General features: G+C 42.1%; 1 protein-coding gene across 6 annotated transcripts in view; it reads right to left on the minus strand.

Annotated features, from left to right (window-relative positions):
* Positions 1 to 20,973, minus strand: part of 5PtaseI (inositol polyphosphate-5-phosphatase A) — a 589,076-nt gene that overhangs the window by 320,746 nt on the left and 247,357 nt on the right. For all 6 annotated transcript variants that reach the window (XM_067142880.2, XM_067142882.2, XM_067142879.2 and 3 more), the window contains exon 10: positions 20,259 to 20,348. In XM_067142880.2, coding sequence (XP_066998981.1) covers positions 20,259 to 20,348 — 90 coding nt within the window. The remainder of the gene's footprint in view (positions 1 to 20,258; positions 20,349 to 20,973) is intronic.

A 20,973-nucleotide genomic window follows, 5' to 3' on the forward strand; every position in this document is an offset into this window, starting at 1 on the left:
CATGTCACGTGCAACCCAAAGTTCTGCTAGTCCTTCCAGTATGGACACTGTACAAGAGATCCTTAACCAACTCAACTCAGAAGAAGAGATATCTCAGGCAAATCTTGATGTGATTTCCACGGCCATTCAAGCCATGTCAGACCGCTTCCGTGATTTGGAGGCCAAGATGGATTCCTTTTTAGAAGAGGATTGACAAGACGACGACGGAGGTACGGAAGAACAGGACCTTCTTCCTCAACAACAAGTCATCCCATGGAGACGCCTCCAGCCGGCCACAAACAACAAGGGCCTCCCAACTCCACCTGACGCCAAGGTCTACCAGATCACACTCGCGTTACGGGATCAACTCGCCCTCATCCCTACCGGATCTTCTCATGTATCCATTTCTATAATTCCACTGCTTTGCATTTTCCTAGGCTTTAATGCTACAAACAGGTCCTTGATGGTATCTTTCACGATTTTTATCGCTACCTTTTCCACATGTTCATTGTGTTTTAATGATAGCAGTTTTTTTGTATTCCTTCCTGATGACGACATATTGCCTTATTGTCTCAATGCTCTTTTGTTCCTTGCTGCATGCATGGCCTTAATAGTGCTCTTTCTCTTCTTATAGCAATATCTAACCATATTCGCGATCTTCTCTTCCGCTTATACACAAGTGCTGATTTGATTGTCTTCTCCAGGGATAGTGCAGCTGCATGCATGTCATTATTCTTTGTTATTTTCAAGTTCCTTCCGTTCTTTGGTTTGTTGTTTGAGTACATTTTTATTTATCTGTCTTGAGGGTTTGGCATCTGCATAATTCTCTCCCATCTCTATTCTTGGGACATTAAATTGTGTCAAGACAGGGCAGTGTTTCCTTATCATCGCCTCTTCTGTAGTGAAACACACGGAGTAATTTATTAGCTTAATGTTTTGACCTTTGAAAAATATTAAGTCTATAGTAGTACTCCCTGTATATGTAAAGTAGTTCTATCTTCAAAGTTGTTAACAAGTTTGAAGCCTTCCTCGGTCATCATTCCCAGGAGCCCTTTCACTCTATGAATGTTGTTGTCAAGTCTGCAGTTTACGTCTGTGGCAAGTATTATGTCTCTGCCCGGAGCTATTTGCGTTATGGAGGACATGATGATTGCTATTACTTCTTCACTGGGTGTTAGTGGCCCTGCGTATAATGCTAGCACGGAGATCCATTTAAAGTTTATCATCATTGTATCCTGTTCTTGGTGTGTACTTAAAATTTTACCTAGTCTTCGTTTGTAGTAGCATGAAATACCGTGCATTGGTCTCCCTCTTGGTCCCGTTGCTGGTATATGTTGCGCATAGAAGTGATTTAGTTCTATGGGTTTGGTAAATAGAGTCTCTAGTAGTATGAGAATATCATGTGATTGTAGAAGGTTATTGTTTGTCAATTCTATGGTGCACTTTAGACCTTCTACGTTCCATAGCCAGATACAAAGAAGGTTAGGCTGGGACTTTGACTCCTGTTTCTCGGGAGCGTAAAAAAGGTATCGTCTCACGACGACGCCTTTAGGCCACCTAGTACAATGAATAATTTTGGGAAAAGAGTACCGACCATACTAATTGTAGGCATAGCTGTGTATGAATGGGTGAGTGAACTAACTGCCTGAGCGACTCTTTCTGTATGTTTCTCACCAGCAAATGACAGAGTCACTTTATCTTTTTTGTCTTCTTGTTGCAGATACGTACGGGATACAAATTTAATAATTTTTCTACGTTTCAGTCTTCTTCTGATGCCTCGTAGTAGTGTTTTCTTTATAATGGCAGTTTGTTTCAAGTGGAAGGTCACCACTAGTTTATTTCATGTGTGAATTTAAATTTGTTTTTCATGTTTGTGGGTTACTGTAGTCACGTCCTAGTTCGTGAACCATGGGCAACGGCTGAGTGGCTTAGTAAGTGGTCCTGAGAGTCAGGATACCAGTTGTTATGGAATGGGAGTGTGCATCTCGGACATATTCTGAGTCGTGGCCCTCATTGTGCTCAGGCAGCTAGGACTATACAATCCACCGGTGGTCCATAACCTGTTAGAGGAGAGATCCTCACTTGGACTATGTGCAAGTAGGGTAGCATCCTGCTTCATGAATCGACCGAGCTCAGAACAGTTTAAGCAAGCCTCGGACCTATGGGAGTAATGGAGTCCCACTCCTATTTGACAGGCGAGGGACTCCTTGGAAACAACTTGGCAAACGAAATGGAATTAGATGGGGAGCTATCAATATTAATGGGGCTTATGGAAGAAAGAAAGTAGAACTGGCTGAGTCAGCAAAGAGGATGCATCTGGATGTGCTAGGAGTAAGTGATATTCGGGTAAGGGGAGATAACGAGGAAGAGATAGGAGATTATAAAGTGTACTTGACGGGTGTTAGAAAGAAAAGGGCAGAGTCTGGGGTAGGGCTCTTTATCAGGAATACCATTGCATGGAACATAGTTTCTGTTAGGCACGTAAATGAGCGAATGATGTGGGTAGATTTGTCAGTTGGAGGAATTAGGACTAGAATTGTGTCCGTGTATTCACCATGTGAGGGTGCAGATGAGGATGAAGTTGACAAGTTTTATGAAGCATTGAGTGACATCGTGCTCAGGGTCAACAGCAAGGATAGAATAGTGCTAATGGGCGATTTCAATGCGAGAGTTGGATAAGAACTGAAGGATACGAAAGGGTGATTGGTAAATGTGGGGAAGATATGGTAGCTTATGGGAATGGGAAGCGTTTGCTGGACTTCTGTGCTAGTATGGGTTTAGCAGTTACGAATACATTCTTCAAGCATAAGGCTATTCACCGCTACACATGGGAGGCTAGGGCTACCAGATCCATAATAGACTATATTTTAACAGACTTCGAATCCAGGAAATCTGTTAGGAATGTACAAGTTTTCCGGGGATTTTTCGATGATAAAGACCACTATCTGATCTGTAGTGAACTATGTATCTCCAGGCCTAAGGTAGAGAAAGTGAAATCTGTCTGCAAATGAATAAGGGTAGAAAATCACCAGGACGAGGAAATTAGACAGAAGTACATGGATATGATTAGTGAGAAGTTTGGAACAGTAGACAGTAAGCAGGTTCAGGATATAGAAAGTGAATGGGTGGCATACAGGAATGCTGTAGTAGAAACAGCAAGGGAATGCCTAGGAACAACTGTGTGTAAAGATGGGAAAAGGCGAACATCTTGGTGGAATGATGAAGTGAGAGCAGCCTGTAAACGTAAAAAGAAGGCTTATCAGAAATGGCTCCAAACAAGGGCCGAGGCAGACAGGGAGTTGTATGTAGATGAAAGAAACAGAGCGAAACAAATAGTTGTTGAATCCAAAAAGAAGTCATGGGAATATTTTGGTAACAACCTGGAAAGGTTAGGTCAAGCAGCAAGGAAACCTTTCCGGACAGTAATAAAGAATCTTAGGAAGGGAGGGAAAAAGGAAATGAACAGTGTTTTGAGTAATTCAGGTGAACTCATAATAGGTCCCAGGGAATCACTGGAGAGGTGGAGGGAATATTTTGAACATCTTCTCAATGTAAAAGGAAATCATCCTGGTGGTGTTGTGAACAGCCAAACTCATGGGGAGGAGGAAAATGATGTTGGTGAAATTATGCTTGAGGAAGTGGAAAGGATAAATAAACTCCATTGTCATAAGGCAGCACGAATAGATGAAATTAGACCTGAAATGGTGAAGTATAGTGGGAAGGCAGGGATGAAATGGCTTCATAGAGTAGTAAAATTAGCATGGAGTGTTGGTAAGGTACCTTCAGATTGTGCAAAAGCAGTAATTGCACCTATCTATAAGCAAAGGAACAGGAAGGATTGCAACAACTATCGAGGTATCTCACTAATTAGTATACCAGGCAAAGTATTCACTGGCATCTTGGAAGGGAGGGTGCAATCAGTCGTTGAGAGGAAGCTGGATGAAAACCAGTGTGGTTTCAGACCACAGAGAGGCTGTCAGGATCAGATTTTCAGTATGCGCCAGGTAACTGAAAAATGCTACGAGAGGAATAGGCAGTTGTGTTTATGTTTCGTAGATCTAGAGAACGCATATGACAGGGTACCGAGGGAAAAGATGTTCGCCATACTGGGGGACTATGGAATTACAGGCAGATTATTAAAAGCAATCAAAGGCATTTATGTTGACAATTGGGCTTCAGTGAGAATTGATGGTAGAATGAGTTCTTGGTTCAGGGTACTTACAAGGGTTAGACAAGGCTGTAATCTTTCACCTTTGCTCTTTGTAGTTTACATGGATCATCTGCTGAAAGGTATAAATTGGCAGGGAGGGATTCAGGTAGGTGGAAATGTAGTAAGCAGTCTGGCCTATGCTGACGACTTGGTCTTAATGGCAGATTGTGCCGAAAGCCTACAGTCTAATATCGTGGAACTTGAAAATAGGTGCAATGAGTATGGTATGAAAATTAGCCTCTCAAAGACTAAATTGATGTCAGTAGGTAAGAAATTCAACAGAAATGAATGTCAGATTGGTGATACAAAGCTAGAACAGGTCGATAATTTCAAGTATTTAGGTTGTGTGTTCTCCCAGGATGGTAATATAGTAAGTGAGATTGAATCAAGGTGTCGTAAAGCTAATGCAGTGAGCTCACAGCTGCGATCAACAGTATTCTGTAAGAAGGAAGTCAGCTCCCAGACGAAACTATCTTTACATCGGTCTGTTTTCAGACCAACTTTGCTTTATGGGAGCGAAAGCTGGGTGGACTCAGGATATCTTATTCATAAGTTAGAAGTAACAAACATGAAAGTAGCAAGAATGATTGCTGGTACAAACAGGTGGGAGCAATGGCAGGAGGGTACTTGGAATGAGGAGAAAAAGGCTAATTTAGGAATTAACGCTATGGATGAAGCTGTACGCATAAACCGGCTTCGGTGGTGGGGTCATGTGAGGCGAATGGAGAAGGATAGGTTACCTAGGAGAATAATGGACTCTGCTATGGAGGGTAAGAGAAGTAGAGGTAGACCAAGACGACGATGGTTAGACTCGGTTTCTAACGATTTAAAGATAAGAGATATAGAACTAAATGAGGCTACAACACTAGTTGCATATCGAGGATTCTGGCGACGTTTAGTAAATTCACAGAGGCTTGCAGACTGAACGCTGAAAGGCATAACAGTCTATAATGATAATGTATGTATGTATGTTTCATATAGAACAATTGTACAGGTTCTAGTGACCACAGAACCTACCCAGTGATCATAAATTGCGATATACCACAGAAGTGCAAGCCGTGTTACTATAATCATACACAAACTCATTCTGCTGTTTGGGGGAGTGTTAAAATTGGACACCCTCATGACGTAAAACAGTGAGTAATTAAGTACAAGTGAGTGATTACCCTACTGCGAGACATTCTAGAATGACCGACATGAGAGTATGATACCATGGTGATAGCTGCCAATCAGGAAACGTGGTGCCATGGAGAGGATATTGCCCTTACTAGGTGATCTTGAAACAAACCTGCATTAATTTCGAAGCTTATCGAATTTGTGGTGGCTTTCCACAATACTTAGAGAAAGAATACTGAGAGCTGAATGAGATTCATACATCCTACTTGCACTGAAATAATATATGTTCTAATGGACAAATGTATCCACGAAGACTTACTCATAATGCTGTCAGTTGTGTACACTACTTTATTTACAACTTATTTACACATATTCACACGCAAACTAATAAACTACCATTATAAACAAAACATTACTACGAAGCATCAGAAGCAGACTACAGCAGATACATGTCAACTACCAACCCAACAAAACCAATTCACAAACTTGACTTTGAATACTCAGCTAACATGGCTTCAACACAAATCTCATCAAAGCTACTCGACCCACCCTACAGACTGCCTCTTTATATACCCACATTGCCTGGCCAGATTTCAAGAAAGATGTGACATAACATGTTTTTCTTGTAAATTCGAGAGTCTCCAATAGCCTATTTATAATGTAAAGAATTCTCTATACAATTCTAGTTGCACCTTGTATTGTTCTGGACATATTACAGTGTAATGCACAATACTGCAGTGGACACTATACATCAAATGTAATAATAAATTATATACTATTAATTACATGTTCTCAGATTAAATAAACTCAATATATACAGCAGATGTTTAGTGACATAACCTCACAAATAATACAATTGCAAGTACAATAACAGGTATAACTTCAAAACAATATTCTCTCACCCATGGATAACTAATGCAGATATCAAGCTGCTATTACAACAACAACAACAACAACAACAACAACAACAACAACAACAACAACAACAACAACAACAACAACAACAACAACAACAATCATCATCATCATCATCATCCAAATCAATATTTTCATTATTTACTCATGTGTTAAAGAATATTGCTTGCAAGTTATATTAGTCTATTACACTTGCATCAATATCCCCCCTATAACTTGAAACATTTTCAACAGTCTATCACACGCGTCGACTTTGCCTTGGTCGTAGATTGTATCTTCTCTCTTCCTCAAAGTCGCTGGATGTGCTCTCCTCCTCTTAACCAGATTGTGCTGTGTCAGGGGTCGGTGTTGTCTCACTGCTAGCCTCTTCCTCGATGATAGTCGATGTGTTCTCATGATGACCAGATTGTGCTGTGTCATTAGCAGCCTCTACTGCAGGTGGACCAGTCGCAGTACCAGGCTTACTCTGTATATGCAGCGGTTGGTTGACTCGCCACAACTCTGATGCGTGGACCTTGACAGGAGGGTTGGTCTTTAGTAAGTAGACCCCATGACCCAGCTGCTTATCCACCTCAACGGGACCAACCCACTTAGGTGCAAGACCTGCATGAAACCTTCCAATCTTATTGCTGACTGGGTGGTTACATCACAGTACTTGGATATTTAGAAATTTCATGGTCCATATTAAAGTGGTATTACAATAATTGAAATTAATTAATAGGGGTCCTCCTATTCAATACACAGACATTTATTAATGTGAATCAATCACATGTCATTCACATGAGATACTAGTTTCGGCACTAAACTTGTGCCATCATCAGCTACCGAGTCAAATTAGGCAAACACAATAACTAGAAACAACTTTAAAACACACTGTAATACCTACTTGGATTAATATTAAATAAAATATGGTACATGATAATATTGCACTTCAGTATAAAATCCTTTTAAAATGACGATGACTCCATTGTTTTGTACATTTGGTAGTTTGTCCAGCTTGTATATGTCTTTAGTTCTTAGATCTTGTTAAAATTACGCTGCAGAGTTTAAAAGGCTATGGTCACTTCCTAACCACTCCTAGTCCTTTCCTTTCCCATTGTCGCCAGACGACTTATCTGTGTCGGTGCAATGTAAAGCAACTTGCAAAAAAGAAAAGTAACTGTTAGCATATGGTTTTCAATGACCTACCCTTTAAACAGGAGCTGTGATAAGTTAAAATGCTGTATCTGAGGTTATTAATTTAAATTCTTCCCATTGGAAAGAAAAGAAACCAAAAAGAAAAGGATTTACAAACTGTGTAGTCTGTATGCATAGTTGGCCTCCTAAAGGCATCTGAGTATTTAAATTAATCTAACGTTTGTAAATTTTACACCCGAGTGAATACTGAAGTTGAGTTGGGTTGGATTTTATCCCATTTTCCTTTTATTTATTTGATTTTTTAAATTTGTAGTTATCGTTGTGTGTCCTCGCTTGGGAGCTTCGCAACCCGCTCCCGCATGGAAGCTACTCGATGCTACGGGGTGTAGACAGCAGTGCGCTGACGTAATTGTGTGACGTCAGCCAGCGCGTATATATTGGGGCGACGTCTTCACCGCTCCAGGCATTCAGCTGTGTCCAACGATCAGACTACACCGTATGTCATGCTTGGAGGTACCCTCTTAAAAACGTGTACTGAACAGGTGGGCTAACTCTGGTCAGGAGGTTTTACCTCAGGACTCTGCGCCTCAAGATACCCGCCTCCCGTGTCACTGACATACACCTACCTAGCATTCTGCTAACACGAACTTGTTCCAAGTTGCCTTCAAGATTCTCAAACTACAGATAGCCATCTGCTATTGAGAACTTTCACTTCTTTGGACACCCTATCTCATCAATATAGATTTCGTTGTACATATAAATTAAAATTGGATATATGTATATATTTCTTTCGACAAACTGTCACTTAACTTATGTGTTATCTAGCGTGCACCACATTCCAAGAAGCAAGTCTCAATTCCTTTCATTTTGTACATACTGTAGAATAGACTACAAACTAATAAACTTTTATGTTGTGTTTTGTACATAGTGTTTCCTGTATAAAACACAACTTATGGCGACGAGGAAAAGTTCGGAACACCATCATTAACAACATATGATGACGAGAAAAATTCAGAACTTCATCATTCATGACAGTGCCACATTAGGTTCCCTCAGCTCACTAGGACGCAATTACATCGCCAACACTTCCGGCATTTGTGCCATGACATATCTTCCAGTCCTACGAATTTCATGAGTTATTCCCAGTGTGTGCACCCAGTCGACCAGATAGCTTCGGGCATCGAACATCAGGCAACATTTCACATCAAGGCCACAGCACTTGTTTTCTCCAGTGAGTTCCTTCTCTGCCCAGACACTCCTCCTGCACTCGCTGAAGGTCACGCTTACAGCTCTTTCTACTACACCCTGTTTGACAAAGTTGTGCCAATTGTGTCATATGTATTATATGCAAGCATGGCGAATACAGAACAATTAGGCGCTATACTGCAGGCTTTGCAGCAACAGCAATTTATGCAACAGCAGAAATCAGCATTGATTACAGCCCTTCAGGCTCTCTCTACATTCCCACAGAACACTGCTGTTCCTGCATTTACTGCCTTTGACCCCGAGAAAGTGGTTCGTATATTTTGCTCGCCTACAAAATCACTTCATCTGTCACACCATTACTGACGAGAAGGGCCAACGAGCTCTCTTCCTCAGTTCTGTAGGAAATGCAACCTGCGAATTACTACAGAAATTAATCCCAGAAGAACAGATATCACAAGTTCCTTTCGCTCATTTCCTAGCTCACCTTAATGAGCACTATTCTAAGGATCCCCACATTGTAGCAGATCGCTATAATTTTTTTTAGTGCCAAATGAAACCGCAGCAGACTCACACACAATGGATTGTGGAATTATGTGGTCTCGCCAAGTGCTGCAAGTTTCTCTGTTCTAAGGATGGTTGTGGCACGCCCTACACTGATTCGCTCATTCGGGACATGATCATTCTCCATATGCCACAAGACAAAGTCTGTTTTGACGGTGTCAAAAGCAGTAACCCTTCTTTAGAAGAAGTACAGCGTATTGCCACAGTCTATGAAATGACTACTATAACTCCAGCTGAGATAGTTTCCAAATATGAAGTGCTCAGGTGTCTCAAACGACCAGTCAGAATTCTGCTCCTTCGAGCCGTCAGGTCAGTTCGCTTGCTTCAAAGCGTTCCCGCCAGGTTCATTCTCGCTCTTCTCCAAAGACACGCATCCAGAAGCAAGCTCCTCAGCTCTTGCCTTATTGCAGAGGATGTTTTAAGCATCACGAATGCCGTGAGTGCCGCTTCTTCAAGTCCACCTGTGATCGCTGCCATAAAATAGGGCATATCAAGACTGTCTATCAGAGTAAGTCCCGCCCTGACCGTCCTCCTTCCACGAAGAAAACTCCTCAGAAGACACGACAGGACATGGAAGTTGAACAAATCAATCTCATTCTACCTACAATCAACACTCAAACTGAAACAGACGTTTATCCGATTCCCCGTCTTGAAGACTTATTTTGCCGTTTAGCCGGTGGACAGTTCTTCTCTAAAGCGGACCTGAAAGAAGCTTATCTCCAGCTACTCTTAGATGAAGAATCTAAACAGTGCCACACGCTGAATACCCCTCTTGGTCTGCTCCAGCTCCAGCGCCTACCTTTCAGTGTATCTTCCTCCGCTGCGAATTTCCAGCGATATTTAGAGCAACTTACAGCCTCCATTCCCGGTTGTGCTAATTACCTTGATGACATTATTGTGACACAAAAAGATCATCACGATCAACTGAATAATCTACGCCTGCTTCTCACTAAATTGAAAGAAAATGGCTTGCGTGCTAATCTTGCTAAGTGCACCTTCTTTCAATCTCAAGTTCAATACCTGCGTCATATCATTGATAAACATGGCATCCGGCCCAGCAAACAGAACGTCTCTGCCATTACCAACATGCGCGCAGCGCAGAATATCAAGCAACTACAATCCTTCATCGGAAAAGCTAACTACTATAGCAAGTTCATTCCGCGCTTTGCTTCGGTAGCAGGTCTTGAATGCCATACGCAAAAAAGGTGCTAAATTTCATTGGTCTCAGCAATGTCAGCATGCCTGGCAGACCATCAACAAGGCCCTTGTCCAAGCTGTCAAGCTTATTCATTTTCAGCCCGGTAAGCTACTCACTGTTGTATGTGTCCTCCGCGCCTACAATCTCCGCAGCCCGCCCGACACATGGATGTTTCCAGAGACCACGAGGCAGACTACATTGCACTGACGTGATCGTCGGTGACGTCAGCCAGCACTATAAAAGGAGCAATGTTTTTCGTCTCTCCAGGACTCCTACAGTGTCCAACGACCAGACTACACCCCAAGTCAGACACGGAGGTACCCTCTTAAAAATGTGTTCTGAACAGGTGGACTGATTCCTGGCCGTGAGGTTTCACCTCTGGACATTGCCTCACTCATCCTGCATCCTATGGCCACGTCGAGCACCCATCCAAGCATTCTGCTTCTCACTCAAGTCCCCTACAGTGCTCCGACTCCAATCATAGCATTCTGCTATATATGAACACTAGATGCAAGTTCCTTGCAAGTTATACGCCTCCTGTTAGCATTCTGCTAATACGAACTCTCTCTACAAGTTCCACTTGTTATTATACATGACCGATAGTTTTCGACTATCAAGAACATTCTCTCGTTTGAACAGACTGTTTCATCAAGACAAGACTGAATGTATATAAGAATCCCAATTCTTACGTATGTAAATATCCTTCAGGCCCTCAGCCTACTACCTTATATTAACATTAAACGTGTGCAACTCACCAAGCTTCAAGGTAAGTTTCATTCTATTTCATCTACATATTGTATAAATGTGTTGAAGCAATAAACCTTTATGTTGTGCCTTGTATACCGAGTTCCTTGTATACAACACAACAAAATTGGTGACGAGGATGACGTTACGCGCAGACACGCCAACAAAATTGGCGATGAGGAAAAGTTACAAGTGTGTTCCGCCAATACAACAATATTGGGGACGAGGAAAATTCACATGTAGGCACTGCCAATATCAACAAAATTGACGATGAGGCAACGTTACGCGCAGACACGCCAACAATATTGACGACAAGCACACGTTCCAAGTGGTTACGCCTTATCAACAAAATAGCTACGGGACACAAATTAGCCACGCCAACACTCTGCTCACATTTGGTATTTGCAGTGCCCTTTCTCCCAGTGTCCGCCCCGTTCGAACTGAGGACATCCGGCCAACATTTCACAGCTGGCAAGCAGCACTGGTTCTCCACTGCATTCTCGCAGCGCTCTCTCTTTCTCTCTCACTCACAGGCGATCGTTGAAGGTCAAGCTTCCACCTGGTCTCCCTACACGCTGTCTTGCAAATTGTGCTTCCTGTCTCATCAGTCAACATGGTTAATACCGAGCAATTGGCAGCTATATTACAGGCTTTACAGCAGCAACAACAGCAATTCATGCAACAGCAGCAGTCCGCATTGCTTACAGCCATACAGGCTCTCTCTTCCTCCGCACAAAACACCACCGTTCCTCCATTTTCTGCCTTCGACCCAGAGAAAGAAGAATGGTCAGTGTATTTTGCTCGACTTCAACAGCATTTTATCTGCCCCTCCATTATGAACGAGAAGCGCCAACAAGCTCTTTTTCTCAGTTCTGTAGAAAATACTACCTGCGAATTACTGCAGAAATTAAGCCCCGAAGAACAAATCTCGGAAGTTCCTTTCGCACTGCTCCTAGCTCACTTAAATGCACAATATGCAAAGGATCCTCACATCGTAGAAGCTCGCTACAAGTTCTTTCAGGGTAGAATGAAGCCGCACCAGATTCACACAGAATAGTTTGTGGAACTACGTGGTCTCGCCAAGCATCGCAAATTTACCTGTTCTAAGGATGGTTGTAGCACACCCTACTCTGATTCACTCATTCGGGACATGGTTATTCTCCATACTCCCCAAGACAAAGTTCGTTTCGATGCTGTCAAGAGTAGTAACCCTTCTTTGGAAGAAGTCCAGCGTCCTGCCACAGTCTACGAGATGACTCCCAAGACTGCAGCTGAAATAGCTACCAAACATGAATTCGCTCACGTATCTCATACGGCCCGCTCGTCGTAGTTAAAAAAGCTAATGGCAATATCCGCATTTGTGGTGATTTTCGCTCTACAATCAACTCACAGATTGAAACTGATGTTTTCCCGATTCCCCGTTCTGAAGACTTATTTCGCCGTTTAGCCAGTGGACAGTTCTTCTCTAAAGTGGATCTCAAAGAAGCTTATCTCCAGCTACTTTTAGACGAAGAATCCAAGCAGTGCCTCACACGAAATACCCCTCTTGGACTTCTCCAGCTCCAGCGCCTAACTTTCGGTGTCTCTTCCTCCGCTGCAATTTTCCAGCGCTATTTAGCACAGCTTACCGCCTCCTTTCCTGGTTGTGCTAATTACCTTGATGACATTCTTGTGACCGGCAAAGATCATCAAGAACACCTGAATAATCTGCGCCTACTCCTCACCAAATTGAAAGAAAATGGCCTACGTGCTAATCTCGCTAAGTGCACATTCTTTCAACCTCAAGTTCACTACCTAGGTCTTATCCTTGATAAGACTGGCATTCGACCTAGCGAACAGAACGTCTCTGCCATTATCAACATACCCGCACCGCAGAACATCAAACAGCTCCAATCCTTCATAGGAAAAGCGAACTATTATAACAAGTTCATTCAATGCTTCGCTTCAGTAGCAGCTCCTCTGAACATCTTACGCAAGAAAGGTGCTAAATTTCATTGGTCTCAGCAATGTCAACATGCCTGGCAGACTATAAACAGGGCTCTTGTCCATGCTGTCAAGCTTACTCATTTTCAGCCCGGTAAGCTCTTCACTCTCGCCATGGACGCATCTGATTATGGACTCGGCGCCGTTCTCTCCCAGAAGGATCGTCACGGACGGGAACGTTCTATAGCCTTCACTTCCAAGACACACAACGAGCATCAACGTCACTACTCTCAGATCGAGAAAGAAGCTTTATTACAAGTAATGGTTGGAGTCAAATAAATTCTCTTATATTATTATAAAGAAGCTTTAGCTATTATATTTGGTATTCACAGTTTCAACGAGTATCTCTATGGCAACCATTTCCTCATAATTACTGATCACAAGCCTCTTGTTCACTTATTCCATCCTGGTAATAAGATCCCTGAACATTCTCTAAGGAAACTTCAAAGATGGTCCATATTTCTTTCTGACTACGCCTATCAGATTGCCTATCGTAGCACATCCGAACATTGTAATGCTGATGCTCTCTTTCGCTTACCTGTAGGTCCTGATACTACTTTCGATTCTCAAGAATCTGAATGTCTTCAGATAGACACAGAACTTGAAAACGCAGTCTCCAGTTTTCCCATTAACGCTACTTGCATCGCCAAAGCGACTGATAAGGATAGTACACTAGCTACAGTTCGTACTTATATCCGCAACGGTTGGCCTCTTCAAACCAAGCTTCCTACCAGTCTTGCACCTTATTGTCGTCTTCAGCATCATCTCACGACTCGTGCCGTAGTTATCCTATTAGAAACAGGCACCCTATTGCGAGTGGTTATCCCACTTAGTCTCCGCAAACAAGTTCTCGGCTTGTTACATGAAGGTCATTGGGGAATATCACGCACCAAGCAACTCGCCCGTCAACACTGCTATTGGCCCGGTATTGACGCCGATATCGAGAAACTCATCCGCCACTGTGACCCGTGTCAGGTACATCAGAACGCACCGTCATCTGACCTCGCTTCATGACCTCCTGCTACTTCTCCTTGGGAAAGAATACACATAGACTTCGCTGGACCTTTTCTCAACTCTATGTGGCTCATAGTGATAGATTCTCTATCCAACTTTCCTTACGTCATAGAAATGCATTCTACTACTACAGAAGCTACCATTCGCGCATTTCAGAAGATTTTCACTACTGAAGGTTTACCTCAAGTGCTCATTTCAGACAATGGACCCCAATTTACTGCCACTAACTTCCAGAACTTCTGTACTCATAATGGCATTCGGCATATTCTGGCTCAGCCTTTTCACCCTAAATCTAATGGTGAAGCTGAATGTTTTGTACAAACTTTCAAGAAAAACATGAAGAAAGCTGTATCTTCAGGTTTAACTAAGGACCAAGCATTGTTACAACTCCTAGGAAGATATGGGACTATGCCTGGTACCGACAACCTCACTCCAGCTCACAAGCTCCATGGAAGCCCTCATCGAACTTTGCTCTCTTTGTTGCAGCCTCTTCTTGCCAAGCCGCAGCGCTCGCAACCGAAGTTCAACACCGCCGACAAAGTATATGTCCGGACTCTCAAGTCCAATCCTCCATGGATACCTGGTATCATCTGCCGTACCTTGGGCCATCGTCTCTACGACATCCAGACTGCCGAGGAACGCATCTGCCGCCACCAGGACCAGATACGCCTCCGCTGTCGTCCATCTCCTTCTGTTGATTCCCTTGCGACACCTCAAAAATCCATTGCAGACCGAGCTCTGGACTATTTAATCAACATGGGTTCTTTTCTGGATGATTCTACGCTCCTTCGCCCAGACCAGGCTCCGGACACCACAACAGACACGGCTGACTCTCCAGCCCAGCATCGCTGCCGCCGCCAGCGCCATCGCTGTGTTGTGTGTGTCCTCTGCGCCCACAATCTCCGCAGCCCGCCCGACACATGGATGTTTCCAGAGACCACGAGGCAGACTACAGTGTGCTGACGTGATCGTCGGTGACGTCAGCCAGCGCTATAAAAGGAGCAATGTTTCTCATCTCTCCACGACTCCTACAGTGTCCAACGACCAGACTACACCCCAAGTCAGACACGGAGGTACCCTCTTAAAAATGTGTTCTGAACAGGTGGACTTATTCCTGGCCGTGGGGTTTCACCTCTGGACATTGCCTCACTCATCCTGCATCCTGTGGCCACGTCGAGCACCCATCCAAGCATTCTGCTTCTCACTCAAGTCCCCTACAGTGCTCCGACTCCAATCATAGCATTCTGCTATATATGAACACTAGATGCAAGTTCCTTGCAAGTTGTACGCCTCCTGTTAGCATTCTGCTAATACGAACTCTCTCTACAAGTTCCTCTACAAGTTATTATACATGTCCGATAGTTTTCGGCTATCAAGAACATTCTCTTGTTTGAACAGACTGTCTCATCAAGACAAGATTGAATGTATATAGGAATCCCAATTCTTACGTATGTAAATATCCTTCAGGCCCTCAGCCTACTACCTTATATTAACATTAAACATGTGCAACTCAACAAGCTTCAAGGAAAGTTTCATTCTATTTCATGTACATATTGTATAAATGTGTTGAAGCAATAAACTTTTATGTTGTGCCTTGTATACCAAGTTCCTTGTATACAACACTCACTCTAGCCACAGATGCCTCTGATTATGGACTCGGCACCGTTCTCTCCCAGAAGGATCACAACGGACAAGAACGTCCTATAGCCTTTGCTTCCAACACACTCAATGAACACCAACGTCACTACTCTCAGATAGAGAAAGAAGCCTTAGCTATTATCTTTGGCATTCGCTACTTCAATGAATATCTGTATGGTAACCATTTCCCTATCATCACTGATCACAAGCCTCTTGTTCACTTATTCCATCCTGGAAGTAAGATCCCTGAACATTCTCTCCGGAAACTTCAGAGAGGGTCAATATTTCTCTCTGACTATTGCTATCAGATTGCTTATTGTAGCACATCCCAGCATTATAATGCTGATGCTCTCTCTCGCCTACCTGCTGGTCCTGACACTACTTTCGATACTCAAGTTCCTGTATGTCCTCAGTTAGACATAGAACTTGAAGACACAGTCTCCAGTTTTCCGATTGACGCCACTTGCATCGCTAAAGAATAGTACACTAGCTACCATTCGTACTTATATCCGCAATGGTTGGCCGCTTCAGCATAAAGTTCCTATCAGCCTTGCCCCTTATCATCATCTTCAGCATTGTCTCACAGTTCGTGCCAGAGTAATCCTATTAGAAACAGGCACAAAATTCCGAGTGGTCAAACCACTTAGTCTGCGCCAGCAACTTCTCAACTTGTTACATGAAGGTCATTGGGGAATATCCCACACCAAGCAACTCACCCATCAACACTGTTATTGGCCTGGTATTGATGCTGACATCGAGAAACTCATCCGCCACTATGACCCTTGTCAAGTACATCAGAACGCACTGTCGTCTGACCTCGCTCCATGGCCTCCCGCTAATTCTCCATGGGAAAGAGTGCACATAGATTTTGCAGGACCCTTTCTCAACTCTATGTGGCTCGTCGTGATAGACTCTCTATCTAATTTCCATTATGTCGTGGAAATGCATTCTACAACTACGGAAGCTACAATTCGAGCACTTCAGAAGATTTTCACTACTGAAGGTTTACCTCAAGTATTAATTTCCGATAATGGACCTCAATTTACTGCCACTAAATTCCTGGACTTTCGCACCCATAATGGTATTAGGCATATTTTGGCACCTCCTTTTCATCCACAATCCAATGGTGAAGCTGAACGTTTTGTCCAGACTTTCAAGAAAAACATGAAGAAAGCTGTACCTTCGGGTTTAACCAAGGATCAAGCATTATTACAACTCCTAGGAAGATATAGGATTATGCCTGCTACCGACAACCTCACTCCAGCTCACAAGCTCCATGGATGCCCTCATCAAACTTTGCTTTCTTTGTTGCAGCCTCTTCCTGCCCAACTGCATCGCTCACAACCAAAGTTCAACGCTGCAGAAAAAGTATATGTCCAGACTTTCAAGTCCAATCCGCCCTGGATACCTGGTGTCATCTGCCGTACCTTGGGACGTTGTCCCTACGACATCCAGATCACCAAAAAATGCATCTGCCGCCACCAGGACCAGATCCGCCTCCACTATCGTCCATCTCCCAATGTTGACTCCCTTATCTCACCTCAGAAATCCATTGCAAAAAGAGCTCTGGACTATTTAATCACAATGGTTTCTCTTCAGGACGATTCTACCCCCCACTGCCCGGATCAGACTACAGACACCACAACAAGCACGGCCGACACTTCAGCCCAGCATTGCTGCCGCCGTTTCACGCCGTACCGGCGCAATTAGTAGGGGAGGATGTTATGCGTCCTTGCCTGGGAGCTCCACAACCCGCCCCCACATGGAAGCTACTCGATGCTATGAGGTGTGGACAGCAGTGCGCTGACATAATTGTGTGATGTCAGCCAGCGTGTATATATTGGGGCGACGTCTTCCCCGCTGCAGGCATTCAGCTGTGTCCAGCGATCAGACTACACCATATGTCAGGCATGGGGTACCCTATTAAAAACGTGTATTGAACAGGTGGACTAACTCTGGTCGGGAAGTTTCACCTCAGGACTCTGTGCTTCAAGATACCCGCCTCCTGTGTCACTGACATACACCTACCTAGCATTCTGCTAACACGAACTTGTTCCAAGTTCCCTTCAAGATTCTCAAACTACAGATAGCCATCTGCTATCGAGAACTTTCACTTGTTTTTAAATGGTATTAAATTTTGGTCCTTAAGTGTGACGGTGAGTGTTATTGTAGTTGAAATGCTCTATCCTTTAACTCTTTTCACCCTCTGTTATGGTCATTGACATATTGGTTTATCCCAGATTCCATCGTTTCCCTATTCTGTGTTTGTGTTTTTATCAAGGCCTTCCCTAAGTAGATGGCGTGATTTTGCGCTGGGATTGCCTCTTTTCTCTTTGGTGGTTGTCCTAGCAATTGAAGACCTAAGTTGTGGTGTTGGGCCGCCAGTTGTTCGATTTCCCCTTTCTTCGATTGTTGGTATGCCACAGTAATACAGACATATTTTCTAGTATCACTTGCATTTTGTTCTGATACACTTACATTTGTATTCCGAAACTTATTTTCAGTTCTGTTGCCATGGTCACCAATGATGTATCCAGAAGGATGCACACAAAATGATGTCAGTTGTGTACACTATTTTATTTACAAGCTATTTACAGATACTCACACACAAACTAATAAACTGCGATTATAAACAAAATACTACCATGAAGAATCCGAAGAAGACTGCAACAGATGCATGTCAACTACCAACCCAACAAAACCAATTCACATACTTGACTTCAAATACTCGGCTAACACGACTTGAACACAAATCTCATCAAAGCAACTCGATCCACTCTCAAGACTGCCTCTTTATATACATACTAGAAGGATTTGACATAACATTTTTTCTCGTAAATTCAAGAGTCTCCAATAGCCTATTTACAATGTAAAGAATTCTCTATACAATTCTAGTTGCACAATGCATTGTTCTGGACTTATTATAGTGTAATGCACAATATTGCAGTGGATTATACATAATATATACAAGTAATAACATATACTATTAATTACGTGTTCTTACATTAAATAAACTCATAGTAATATATATAGCAGATGTTTCATGACATAACCTCACAAATAATACGATCGTGATTTATACCAAATAAGTCCGGATATAACTACGTAAATAATAATAATAATAATAATAATAATAATAATAATAATAATAATTATTATTATTATTATTATTATTATTATTATTATTATTATTATTATTATTTGCATTATTATTATTTACATTATTTACCCATGGGTTAAAAAATATTGTGTCCAAGTTATATTACACTTGAATCAACATCGGCATTGGCATTGGTTTTTGAGTGTCCAATGAAATGATTAACATTAAAATTCCTTATAAAAATAATCTACAACTTTACGTCAGCATTAGGTTAAATATCGAAAGTAATTCTACTATACTACTACATTCAATGTTGGCTGGAGTCTATGAGAAAAGTTTGATTCATAAATGCTATTCTCTTCACGAAAGAATGTAAAGTTACTCCACTGGAAATGTTCAAGTTTATTTCTAAATATGATTCATCTTTACTAAAGAATTAAAAACCACTCTATTACTTGTACACTGATTAAAGTCAAAGTTCATCAGAAGTGGAAATAATTAAACCTTGAGAAAAGTTATAACAGTTATAGCACACGAGGATGTGAGTACAAGTTTGACTCTCTATAGAAAAAGCACAAGTTTCATTAGTAAAATTTACAATTTCAAAATAAAGTTCATTCACAACAATACAAGTCCGTTGTCAACTCTTACTCGTGAAAGGTATAATTTCCAAAGTAAAATTTGTTCGTGAAAAACACAAGTTCGTCGTCACAGGTGATATTCACTGTTCACTTTGAAGTTGACGTCTTACTTCATTTGGGCAGTTTTTTGTTCTCTGACAATCGCGACGTTTCACCCAGTGAGTCAGCGTAGCCGATCTTCCGGTGATCACTGAGGTACCTATGGCTCGAGCAGCTGGCTTTTATACTTTCAATGTGCTTGAGTCATCATATGAACAAAATTTTTATTACCTGGAATATCCCTGCTAACCCTGGATGGATCTTAATAAAACTGACATGTGGAGATGTTTAAAATGCGTTATATAACGTGCCATTGTTTCCGAATTGATATCTCAATTGGTTTAGAAAACAGCAAATTTCTTGCATGGAAGTTTCCAGATCATGTGACGCAACCTGTCCTTGATCCCGTGCTGGCTATGCGATGAAGGCATTGTTGTGGCGGGGAGATGTTTAAAATGCGTTATATAACGTGCCATTGTTTCTGAATTGATATCTCAATTGGTTTAGAAAACAGCAAATTTCTTGCATGGAAGTTTCCAGATCGTGTGACGCAACCTGTCCTTGATCCCGTGCTGGCTATGCGATGAAGGCATTGTTGTGGCGGGTTGACTACTTGCTCCTGCGAGACTTTGTTATTATTAGCACTGAAAGTACATTTGCTAATAGCTTATAAATTATTCACGATGTATTTTATTTAAGAAATACTTGATGTTCAGTCAATCCCGGTACAATATATGGTTACTAATACTCAAGTTTAATGTCTATCTGTTTACTGACCTGACTAGAATCATCTCTGTATTGCAGTTTGGTGTTGTCAGAGTTCTTGTTACTCTGCACCCGCACAGGTTTCAGATCATCAGTTAATTTCTAAAACAGAAAGAAACAAAGTATTTACACAATTTCTTCCAGCAGGATGCCAGGAATATCCTTATGACATAAACCAGGTCCAAGTTGTCTTCTATATTCCTTATGTTGGTATGACATGTAAATTTATGACTAAGGCCCCATTCACAATGCAAACGTAACTGTAAATTTAACGACGTAACGTAACCGTAAAGTTAACGTAAAATTTGTGGTATTCACAATGGAGGAACGTAACATTAACATAAAGAGTACACAGCAGCCAATCAAAACACTGCCATGTTATATAGCATGGAAGTCGGGTTTTGGACTATCTCGCAGTTTTATATTTCAATACCTTGATGGAATCAAACAACATGGTAGCGGATTTCATATTACTTCAAAGATCTATTGCTTTGCTCCTGGGAAAAGGCGATCTAAACAACGGTGCAAAAAATGGGTTCACCCCTTGAATCAAAGAAGGTTACCTCAGTGCGATTTTGGTAATCTAATGTAAGAAATGACCCCCAATCAGTTCGTTTTGGACATGTGGATGAGACCTGAACTGTTTGTCTTTCTTACGATTTACTTCCTCTTTTCTAATAAAAGAGAAATGTAAAGTCTCCTTTACCGACATCTATGCCCCTATCTA

The sequence above is a fragment of the Anabrus simplex genome, chromosome 3, assembly GCF_040414725.1.
Source record: "Anabrus simplex isolate iqAnaSimp1 chromosome 3, ASM4041472v1, whole genome shotgun sequence".
Taxonomy (NCBI): Eukaryota; Metazoa; Arthropoda; class Insecta; order Orthoptera; family Tettigoniidae; genus Anabrus; species Anabrus simplex.